General features: G+C 43.8%; 1 protein-coding gene across 4 annotated transcripts in view; it reads right to left on the bottom strand.

Moving 5' to 3' along the window:
* Positions 1 to 249: 249 nt before the first annotated feature.
* Positions 250 to 12225, bottom strand: part of ANO4 (anoctamin 4) — a 448648-nt gene continuing 436672 nt past the window's right edge. For all 4 annotated transcript variants that reach the window (XM_056116873.1, XM_056116883.1, XM_056116889.1 and 1 more), the window contains 3 exons: positions 9154 to 9259; positions 6130 to 6325; positions 250 to 1039 (listed from right to left, as the gene is read on the bottom strand). In XM_056116873.1, the coding sequence (XP_055972848.1) occupies positions 6134 to 6325; positions 9154 to 9259 (298 nt within the window). In that variant the 3' untranslated portion in view covers positions 250 to 1039; positions 6130 to 6133. The remainder of the gene's footprint in view (positions 1040 to 6129; positions 6326 to 9153; positions 9260 to 12225) is intronic.

The raw sequence follows: 12225 nt of genomic DNA, 5'->3' as shown, positions 1-12225 counted from the left end.
ACTCAATTTACATCCCCTACTCCTAATCCTGGACGGTGTGACATGGAGTTAGTTTGCTTGGTAATCTAAGAAGAGAGCAAAAAGATGAAGGGATGGGTGAGAAGGACCAAGGTAGTCTCTGTATGGGGAAGTGATTTCTCATGGGTATCTGGGAGAGACAAATCTTTTTTTTTAATTATCCCACTCTACGATGATTCCTCTTACTCCAGGAAAATAAAATATAACAATTTTAGAAGACTCGGCTGAAAATATTCCATGTGCATAAATTTATTTTAAATTTTATTGCATCACATTATACAAGCATTAAACATGGCTTCATGTTGATGACTATTTAAATGTGAAAATTCATCATTCGTGTCAGTACCTTTTGGCTATTTACAAGTAAGGAATTTCTATGTACTTTATATATCTCTGTATTTGTATGTACATATGTAAGAATACATGACTATACATATGTACACACAGAAATACATCTATGGCCATACACAGCTATAGATACGTCTCATATAGAATAATCTCCTCAGAAAGATTTGGAAATAAAAAAAAATGGAAAGAAAAAGTTGTAAACAGGGTTTTGTTTGTGTCATTTGGTGACGTGGAATTAGGACCATATGAGGACATTCTAGGAATGTGTGTCCAGGTGTCCAAATACCCTTTTATTTATTTATTTTTTCAATAGTCCAGTGTCTGTAAAATTCACATGGGATAGAATGCAAAAAAGGTAGCAAACAGGCTGAAAAACAGGCCCAGTATACAAGTTCCCCTTGGTTTTAAAAACTTGAGAATGTAACTGCCCATGACGTGCATGCTTGCTTGGTCAGGAATGATCTAAGGGTGAGAGCAAGTGTGTGCTACACTGCAACGTGACTTCATAGCCGTGTGGCTTCCCAGGCAGTGGCCGTCGGGCGCGAGCCCCCGCTGCTGCTGAGGTCTGCGGCATGCACTGCGGTTGCACTGGAGTCATTCACTTGAATGTGCTTTTGCACAGCTGGGAGAAGTAAACAGAATCCAGGTCCTCAGCCTGGAAATGAACTATTACCTGAAAAAAAGAGAAAAAAGCATTAAAACCCTGAGATGATGCAGCAACTGTGAAGAACACAATCTGCAATGGTTTCTGTGAAGCATGAATCAAATGCATGCAAAGAATGTGTCACTCGGAACCAAGTCAGGCATGTATCTGTTTTGTGTCTGTGTTGTGATGTCCACTTTAGAGATGACAGAACAGATGGAGCCAGAGAGGCAACTGAGGCCAGGGGACCTCTGTCAAGGGTGGTGGGTATAGAGACTGATAAATAGTATGCTTTCAATCAAAAAGAGACATGCACTCTCTGGGCACCCTGGATGGCTCATCTGCCTTGCAAGCATTAGTCCCCAAGTTCAATTCCCAACACCACCTCGTATACTCCATGTGACCCCAAGTTCAAAAATATATCATCTCTGGGGTTCTGCAACCCTGTGAGCATGAGTATAACTACAGGGTGTGACCCTCCTGCCCTTCCCTCCCTCCTCATGTTCCTCTATCCCTGCAGCTACGAGTGTGTGAATGATCATCACACTAATAGCCAAGGGAAGGGGAAGGAGCAACAAATGGTCACATTGGGGGAGAAAACAGAAGCAAAAGAAATTCTCTTTAGATGCAGCAGAAGAAACTTCCTAATAGTGCAGCCCATCATGGCTAGAGGTGTGGATAAGACCATTTCGACACCCATTTTGGTGCTCCCAGGAGCAATCCTCTTCTCTGATCTCTGTCTCCTGCCCCAGTTAAAGCTGTCCACAGAGGCTGCCCTTCTCTTGCAGAGGCTGCCCACTTGCCAGTGGCCATCAGTATGGATGATCGGGTTAGGGCCTTGGGGTCTATAGAATACCAGGAGGCTAGAGGTGGCTAGACTTTCAAAGCATTGTTTTAGGTAACTTCTTTACATGCCAAATGTGGGCATCAAACCCACATGACTGTTCTTCCCTCAGAGACAGACTGTGGAAAACCAGCCAGCCATCTGGTGGACTATGTGTGATACACCGTGTCACAGCAATACCTTTCTGACCTGCTATTCTAGAGTATCTTTCTCTGCAGGGACTGTTTGGCTCTCTAGAGGCCACCAGGATACTTTAAGGGGGCCAAGGAAAAAATCAGGCAAAAGTGGGGCATGGTACTAGACTTGAGGCCAACTATTAGGACAAGGGAAGTCACAGGGATGAATCATGATCAGGAGTGGCCATGTTTAGGAAAAGGGTTAAGGAACACTTTTAAACCATGTTAAGGTTTTCTGATTACCTGATACATATCACCTTACTTAAGCTGCATTTAGTTATGCCAACAAGGCAGGCTGACAAAAGTGAAGAATTTCCCCAAAGTCACATGGCCCAATATCAGATCTGGAAAATGGCATTATTATTAAGTAGCAAACATATCTTGGTGCCCCAGCAATAGTACGGCGGGTAGGGCACCTGCCTTGCACATGGTTGACCCAGGTTTGATCCCCAGCACCACATATAGTCCCTCAACCCCTGCCAGGAGTGGTCCCTGAGTGCAGAGCCAGGAGCAAGCCCTGAACATTGCCAGGTATGGTCCAAAAAACTAAATAAAAAAACTTAGCAAGCATTTCTTGCCATGAGGAAAGCCAAAAACTACTGTAGAACTAAGGGCAGGAACAGTGTTCAACATTTTGAGATCAATTTTATCCTTGTAATCTTGAATCCCAGCAATTTCCTCCATGTTCACCCTCATAACTAACTCCTCACAATCCCCTGAGCTCTTAACACACATCTGGGCTGGTACCGCTACACTAATTTAACAATAAACATCTCTGCTGATAACTGTTCTCTGAACCAATATGAAAAGTGAAAAACATATTTTTGCTTCTAGCTTCAGTTTTCTTTTGGAGATCAATTTTTTAAAAAGCATCTTCAACTCTTAGTGGAGAGGAGACATCAAGTTCAAAGAAGGTAAAAGACTGCTTTAATATCATTAGACTCCATAGGAAAATGGAAAAATCAGATAATCATTTAAAAATTAGGACTGGAGTGATAGCACAGTGGGTAGGGCATTTGCCTTGCATGCGGCCGACCCGGGTTCGATTCCCAGCATCCCATATGGTCCCCCAGCACTGCCAGGGATAATTCCTGAGTGCAGAGCCAGGAGTAACCCCTGAGCATCACCGGGTGTGACCAAAAAAAGCAAAAAAAAAAAAAATCATTCTAAAATTAAATTAAGTAGTTTATTTTGGGCCATACCCAGCAGTGTTCGGGACTAATCCTGGTTCTGTGCTCAGGGATCATCAAGGTGAGGTTTGCGGGTATATGGTAAATGGGATGTTAGGAATCAAGTCCGTGTTGGCTGTGTGCAAGATAAGCAGCCTACCCACTGTACTATCTCTCCAGCTCTCAGCTAATCATTTTATTTCTGAGGAAGCAGCTACAGAAAAAATGAAGTGCCCTGTTCAAGGACAAACCTCTAGTAATCAATTTGTCTGAGAGAAGGTTTCAGAACTTTCTGATGTGATGTATTGAAATGTGAGAGAACTTTGTTACAGTATTTATAACCTTAATCCTTCCAACTTTCATGAATTACATATATATTTAATGGTTGTCATGTACTCAACACTGCAAGTTATGCAGAAGGATGAAATTTCAATTCATAGAAATTTTCCTCTAGGTATTCATGGTTGTACAGGAAATGCCTGATAAACATTTTTTTTTTTTACTTTTTGGGACACACCAGCGATGTTCAGGGGTTACTCCTTCTTCTGCACTCAGGAATTAGTCCTGGCAGTGTTCAGGGAACCATATGGAATGCCCGGGATCGAACCTGGGTTGGCCATGTGCAAGGCAAACACCCTACCCGCTGTACTATCACTCCGGCCCCACCTGATAAACATTTGAAGACCATAAATTAATATAATCAGTACACTGCAAACCAATAATAGTCACACATTAAAGCAAAATGTTTAGGAGTGGCTCCTGAGGCTGGGGTAGAGAGAGCTTAAATTGCTGGGTTCAGGCAAGCACTCACCACTGCATTGTTCCCCCAGTACCACCAGAAAGAGACACTCGAGTGGGGAGTAGCTCCCAACTTCTGCTGGATGTGGCCCAAACCCAGAAACTTGCAGTGGACTGATGAGGAAATATGGGGAAGTCATAAAAAATGTGGCATGAGGGGCCTGGGAGACAGTACAGAGGTTAGGGCATGAGCCTGACCCAGGTATGGGTTCTGGGTATAATGTCCTGGGAGCACCTCTGGGTGTAGCCCTGGTGGTCCCTCGCACTGGGGGTCTGAGCATCCCTGCATCCTCAGGCCCTAGCATTAAGCCACTTGTTGCTTGGCTAAATATTTTGGGGGGAGGCAACCCCCTTCCCCCTCCCCCCACTGAGCACCAAGAACCCTGCTTGGGAATGCCCTTGGAAAGGAAACCAACACACACACACACACACACACACACACACACACACACACACACACACAAACGAACAAGGAAGAAACGCTGAGTGAAGTGAGTGAGACACGGGGTTGCATCTTGGTTGAGCGGAACAGGAGACTTTTGATCATAGAGCAGGGCCGTGTGGCCCTGGGCATACAAAGGGTCCCCCAGGCCAGAGCAGAGGAGAGAGGAGGGTCTGTTTCCGAGACCACGTAGACACATTCAGCTAACACTGGGATGCCAGGCCAGAGGCAGAATTGCAGGAGTTGAGTGTAAAGGGAAGATCAACTTATATTTTTTGGGGGCGGAGTGATAGCACAGAGGGTAAGGTGTTTGCCTTGCACGTGCCTGACCCAGGTTCGATCGCCGGCATCCCATATGGTCCCCCAGCTCCACCAGGAGTGCAGAGCCAGGAGTAACCCCTGAGCATCGCTGGGTGTGACCTAAAAAAAAGTTGTATATGTTTCCTTTCATTTATTTTTTTTTGATGGGGGCAGTGCACACTCAGGGTCACACCTGGAGTTGCTCGGGGCTTGCTGTATGTACGAAGCTAGCACTCTACCCACAGTACTATCTCTTCAGGCCCAATCAAGTTCCACTTACAATCAAAGGCAGAAGCAAGCTGCCGGTGGGACCACCTGAGGAATTCATTCTGATCCTTTAAGGCAGAACACTCACCAGCACAGCGCATAAAGTAAACTCAGGAGTGAGACACCGACCAGAACAGCGAGACACTGACCAACCCGTCTGGCCCACACACCCCAGCATGCTGGACCAGACCACGTCAGAGGGAGAGGCTGTTGCAGTCCCTCAGCAGTGGATCTGAGAGGGACATAGAGGGTGTTTTTGGCTTTGTAGGCTTTCACAGAAGAAACCGGACAAAGCCTGTGTCTGCCAAGACGGACTGACTTCCCCCACATTTTATGTTAATTTATTTCTTGTTTGTGGTACCAGAGATCGAACCCAAGGTCTCACATATGTAAGCCGAGTGTTTTTCACTGAGCTACTTGCCTGGTGCATACCCAAGCCTCATTTTATCATCATTTTATTATTATTTTTTTTTGGTCTGGGCTCACACTCAGCGGTACTCAGGGCTTACTCCTGTTACTGCACTCACGGATCACTCCTGGCAATGCTTGCAGGGACCATACAGGATGCCAGGGATCAAACCCAGGTGACTCTAGATAAGACAAGTGCCCTATCTGCTGTACTATCTCTCCACTCCCACCCCCATCATTTTCATACTAAAAATCATGCTCAGGGCTAGGGACTTAATATTCCAATGAACCATGGGATGAATCAGGGCAGGAATCTCCTCAAATTGTGCCCCAAGGAAGAGACCATCTGCACATGCTGTGGTGGGTGCAAGAGGCAGGAATTTCATTATAAGCTGTGTTGAGAGGTTAGATCCCTGCCAGGTGAGAACTGTGGTTTTGGTGATGTCACTGGGGCCAGAGCAGTGAGAAGAATGTCTTGTTTGGGTCAATAATTGCTGTGAGTTTTCCATGTAGAGGGATTTACGCTATATCCACTCACTGACTGATGGTGAACCGTAATGAGATTTTATTCAGGGAGCAGACAGTACTCCTGAATCCCAAGGAGTGAGTACATAGCACACATGCATGTAGCACTTGTACATGCACACATGCGTGTGCGCAACACACACACACACACACACACACACACACACACACCACACACACTCCTTGCCTACCCAGTCAGGGCCATTCGTTGTGATGTGCTTTTCCATTCTTCTTCCTCTCTTTCCGCTCTTTCTGGAGACGCTCCAGTTCAGCCTCGTACATCATCTCCTGAATCAAGTACTTCTCTCTTCTCATTCTATCCCTTAGGTCTTTCGGGAGGTCCGGGATCAGATAGGAAATGAGGTGCTTGATGCAAAACACAAGATGCTAGGAACACAGAGGAGAATATCACAGGGTTACAAGCCATCGTTCAGCCGAGAAGAGTTCTGGGAGTGGGTTCAAGAGGCCTCTGGCTCCAGGAAGTGGAGCCTCTGGGGAGTCTGGAAAGTGGGGATGAGGGCCTATGTGAGGAAAGATCACAGGTCCAGGTGAGGATGACAGTACTTTGGCAATGGGAAGAGGATTCAGGAAAAGGAAAGAATCCGAATAGCAGGAAAAAAATGAAGGACAGAATAGTCACTGTGGAAGAAGAAAATCAGGTCTGAACACGACTTGCAGCTTTTGCTAAGGACCTATCTGTAGGATATCACGAAGCCTGTTTTTTTTTACCTACAAAACAAGTACTGTAAAAATTCTGAAACAAGTTTTAAGAAATACTTTGTAGATTTCTTTCCAAATGTCTTATAAACATTGACCATAAAAGTTGGAGGAAAATGAACATTTCAGGAAGATTATTTTTTTGTAAATAGTTATATAAAAATACTTAATCTGAAATAGTTGGAACTTTAGCATCATTCTCACCTTTGTGCATTTAAGTGACTAATATTAGATGTCAATTTAAAGAACATTACCGTTCTAAAGTATAAAAGCGTAAATCCTGCTCAGATGACACCTTTGAGGCACTCTTTTTTAAATTTTTTGCTATTTGGGTCACACCTGGCGATGCTCAGGGGTTACTCCTGGCTCTGTGCTCAGGAATTACTCCTGGCAATGCTCAGGGGACCATATGGTATGCTGGGAATCGAACCCGGGTTAGCCACGTGTAAGGCAAATGCCCTACCCGCTGTGCTATTGCTCCAGCCCCTGAGGCACTCTTTTTAACTCAAAGAACTGTGATGTACAGAGTTATTGATAGCTGAGTTTCAAACCCACCACCAGTGTCAACTTCCCTCCACCAGTGTTCCAGATTCCCTCCACAGCCCCCAAACCATGGCCCATCCCCCACCTGCCATCTTGACAGGTGCATTACAAAGTTTCCCTGGCTGCAGCTTAGAGCTCATGTTTTCAGTGTTGTTGAGTCTGTGTTTTGTACATATGGCTACACCACTCACCCATATCACCAGAATAACTGAAGCCCTGATGCCTACTCACCCATTACTTCTTATTCTCTTCTTCCCACCGTAATTTCTTTCCCTCTCTATCCTTCTCCTCTCTAAATACTGGGGTCAAGGGTAATCTAGGCAACCCCCTTCACTTCACGTCCTCATCCAGTATTCTATATTCCACATATTAGTGAGATCATCTTGTGTTTGCCTTTCTTCTTCTGGCTTACTTTGCTCAAGATGATATCTTTCAGTTCCAACCAGGTTGCAGCAAATGGCATGATTTCATTGCAGCTGCATAGTATTCCATTGTCTATCTATACCACATCTTCATAATCCATTCATCTGTTGTTGGACACCTAGGTTGATTCCATATCTCAGCTACTGCACTGACTGCAGCAATGAATAATATGTCCTTTTCAGAGTCTTTTTATTCCTTGCGATAGATGCCAAAGAGTGGAATTGCTGGGTCATATGGCAATTCAATTCTAGTTTACTGAGAACTCTAAGGTAGTCTTAATTTTATTTGAAACAGTATATCATGGATAATACATAATCCTATTAAGAAGCATAGAAATATAGATATATTCTAGTGTTTTATTTTTTTTATTCTAGTGTTTTAAAATAGTTCTTCTGAAAAGCCTGAAAGAAAGAATTCAATTTAAGATGCCAAATAACAACTTACTACAGCCCTGTTTATCTTTTGTCTGATATTTTTTGAGGCAGTGATAGCTATAAAAGGCCATAAAAGTCCTTAATGAGGGACTGAGCTATTGATAAGCTCATTTCTTAGGAAAGAGAAACTGGCACTGTTTCTTTTATTCTCCAGTGTGAATTAAAGAACATAAATGAAATAGCCTCAAAGAGGTGTAAAAAAACCTTCTAGAACAAGCCAAGAGGTGGTCTTGATTTGTTTTAATGTGGCACTCAAATAGGTACCAGATAAAATAATTTCCATTTTATGATTACAGTAATAGAAAAGCAAGCTCTTTTTTAAAAACTGCCCATTTTTCTTAAACTAAAAGATAACAGACCACGTACTTTTATTGACAAAATATAAGTAATTACTAGGAAGGCTGTGCCTTTTTAAGCACCCCCTTTTGTGTTTTTTGTTTGGGGGGGCCACACCGGGTGGTGCTCAGGTCTTACTCTGCTTATACTCAGGTATCACTCCTGAGTGGCTATACCACTCAGTCATATCACCAGTATAACTGAAGACTTGATGCTCTGGGAACTACAGGGAGTGCCAGGAATAAATTCGGGTTGGCTGATTGCAAGGCAAGCGCCAAACCCACTTTCCTGCTCCTGAGCCCCGCTTTTGGATTATGAACCCCTATTTGTGTGCTCATATATAAGGCCATTATATTACACAATTAGAAGTAAGAACCTTTAGTAGTAATGGTTTCTGAACTGTGGTCTTTCAATTTGTTCCTGCTTCCAAATTCTCCCTGGAAGTCATGCAAGGCAAACTGCAGATGAGAAGCCTCTGGGAGTTGGTATAGGAAACTACAGTTTCCCTGAAATTGAAGAACCATAGCCCTAGAATATTACATTTCAGACCACCGTTTCCTTGACCATTAATGCTCACTGAGGCACTTCCATCTATTTCCTGGAAAACAAGTACTTTCAGGAGAAGAAAAAGAAGACAAACGAGATTCCATAATATTTCTCTACTGCAACAGGCTAGAGACACATGGGAAAGTCTTTTGATTCATCATTATTAGCTATTTTGAGCTACTCTTTCAGAGTTTGGAACTGGATGAGGAAACCTACCTCAAACACAATGATAAAAGCCAGCCTCGCTGCCAGGACATGCCAGAACTGCAGCGTGTACCCGTAGGGCACCAGAGAATGCGGAGGGTCACGGTAGTCGCGGTATCTGCAGAGACACGGGAGAATGTGACACGTCATGCCTTTAAATTGTGTTCTGAATGTTAGACACAGTGATGTCCAATAGCGTTAATGGCAGGGCTCTATACTTTCATTGTTCTAACACCTCGCCCTCCACCTGTGTGTTCCCGGCTGCTCTTCACACCTTGATTAACTCAGGTTTATCAGTCAGTTGTCAGGGTTTTTCATCACTTACTCTTTCCTTTTAATATTTCTTTAAGTCCCACCAGTGAGGGAGCTTGTGGAGCATGGTGATGGGCACTGGAGCAGATAACACCCGACCTTGCAAAGCGGTCCAGAAGGGAGACTCTGCAGAAGGGAGTTTTGGGTAAAACTGGCAAGAACAGGGTGTAAGCAGCAGGTGGCCGGCCTTGAACTTCACTCAACTTCCTAGTCACATGAGCCCAAGACACAGAAATGGTCACATATGCTTAGCAACTCACCCTAACTGCAGCATCTAGCCTTGATTGGGATTGGACCAGGGCAAAGCAGAGCTGGAAAGGTAATAGGTCAATAATGCAAAACTTTATGTGATTAAACCTTGCTGTGCAGCAGAGATCCTCTATAAAAATATGTGTGTATTTATAAAATGAACAGCCATCAGCTGCTCCCAGAGGGCGTTTTCTCTGTGCATCCATCATCCTTTGCCCCACGTATGCGTGGACCCAGTGCGCAACTTGTCCGGGCACCATTGAGGAAGAACTGTTCCCCAGCAGGAGCTCATTGTGCATCTTGTACGTCTCTTTCTGATTAACTTCACTACCATGTCCTCTTTTATAGTTTCCAGATCTTTCCCATTCCATGTGAAACTTCGTAAAAGACATCTCTTTGACTTGCTTCATATTTTTTATGGGGGATGGGAGTTTTTATAAAGTCATTTTTTCCCTCAGTGGACTCACCCCTGGGGGCTGGGTAGGTTCACAGGCTCAGTTTAGTTTAGCTTAAAAGATGAATCACAGCTTTGGAGAGACCGTTCAGGATAGTAGATATGTGCTGAAAGTAGACTATGGACCAAACGTGATGGTCACGTAGTACCTATACTGCAAACCATAACACCCAAAAGGAGAGAGAGAGAGAGAGAGAGAGAGAGAGAGAGAGAGAGAGAGAGAGAAAGAGAGAGAGAGAGAAAGAGGGAACATGTCTGCCACAGAGGCAAGGGGTGGGAAAGGGTGGGGTGGTGGGAGGGATACAGGGAACATTGGTGGTGGAGAATGGGCACTGGCGGAGGGATGGGTACTCTAACATTGTGTGACTGAAACGTAATCATGAAACTTTGTAAGTCTGTAACTGTATCTCATGGTCATTCATGAAAATTAAAAAAAAAATGAACCACACCTGACCAGTGTCACTCATTACCAGAAATTCTGCCCAAACTGTCACTAAGTCTACAGAAGGAGGTGGCCATCACATGCTGTGTGGAAGAAGCTGCTTCAGCATGAAGTCAGCAGAGCCAAGTAAAGCCACAGAAATGAGGCAATGTTTGATGTTGCTGGAAGTATGGGGTCCACCCATCACTCATGTCATCATCAACCTATCAGCCTCCCAATGATCTGGGCCAATGAATTTCTTTTTTTAGGGCCATATTCAGTAGTGCTCACAGCTTACCCCTGGATCTGCACAGAAGTTGTTCCTGATAATGCCTGAGGAACTACATAGTGCCAGGAATGGAACTCAGGCCTTCTGCATGCAAAACACCTGCCAACTGAGCTATTTCTTCAGTCCTGAGTCAATGAATTGCTAAATCAATTTAAACTGAAGTTATGCCATTTTCCGCTAAGAAGCACTTCCTAATGTGTGCTCTGATTGTAACTTTTGAATCAGCATCCTATCCATAAATGCTCATTGCTTAGAACTTAATTCCAGGAGGCTCCACATTCTCCTTGCAGAGTTTGGGCAGAATTTTTATCACCACAGGTGGGGACACGGGAATGCTATTCTCTCCTCACAGATTTTTCGGTGTTTTTGAATCCAATTATTTTTCTCATTAGGTCCAGAAATGTAGGAAGATCTAAGCATATTGGTTAATCTCCACAGTACTGTACTAGAGACATACCGGATTTTCTTGTCTGAATAAAAAAATATGATTATCCAGATTCCCTTATTGAGACAGTACCTAACCCCAACAGTGGCACTGAGGAGACATGATAATTTTTATGCAGCTCATCTTTGAAAAGTATCAAGGACTTCAAAGTAGGAGCTGTCACTATTATCATCACAATCATTATTATAACTAGTAGTGAAGCCTATAAAACACAGCCAGAATATATCATAATTACTTTGTCAGTCAAGTGATTTTTATGGTATCTGATTCTGAAACTAAAAATGAATCTGTTAGTGCCTTTAAACTATTTGCTCTGATGATAAGGATTAGGTAACAGTCTAAAACAGCTCACGTATACATATATATGCACATACTTAGGTAAAGGTAAAGGTAAAGGCCCTCCCGTTGATTGTCGATTTGCTCGAGCAGGCCCAGTAACGTCTCCATTGGAGACTTTGTTGTTACTGTGTCTGGCATTCGAATACTCTCGGTAGCTTGCCGGGCTCTCCGAGAGGGGCGGAGGAATCGAACTCGAGTCGGCCATGTTGGCCGCTTGTAAGGCGAACGCCCTACCCGCTGTGCTATCGCTCCAGCCCATACTTATATTTATATACATATATATTCTTATGTAACAGTCTTATCATTGGTCCAATAATTAGGCATAAAATTTTAGAAAGAAGAGTTTTATTCAGGATTTAAAATTTGTGTGTATTTTTTCTTTCCTTTTTGGGAGTCCTCCTAGGTGATAATTAGGAGGTGTGTGGGCTCATCACAGTTCTAAGAATCTGGTGCTATTCAGGCCTTGTAATGCCAGGCATTCCCTGGGGCCATTCCTGTGGTTCTGGGGATTGACCCTGTGTCAGGCACATGCTAGATATGTGTGTTGAACACCCAACTACCTCCTGGGCACTTGT

This window comes from Sorex fumeus, unplaced genomic scaffold (genome assembly GCF_029834395.1).
Source record: "Sorex fumeus unplaced genomic scaffold, SorFum_2.1 ptg000003l, whole genome shotgun sequence".
Classification (NCBI taxonomy): domain Eukaryota; kingdom Metazoa; phylum Chordata; class Mammalia; order Eulipotyphla; family Soricidae; genus Sorex; species Sorex fumeus.
Note: the sequence above shows the minus strand (reverse complement) of the source record. Positions and strands in the feature narration are given on the sequence as shown.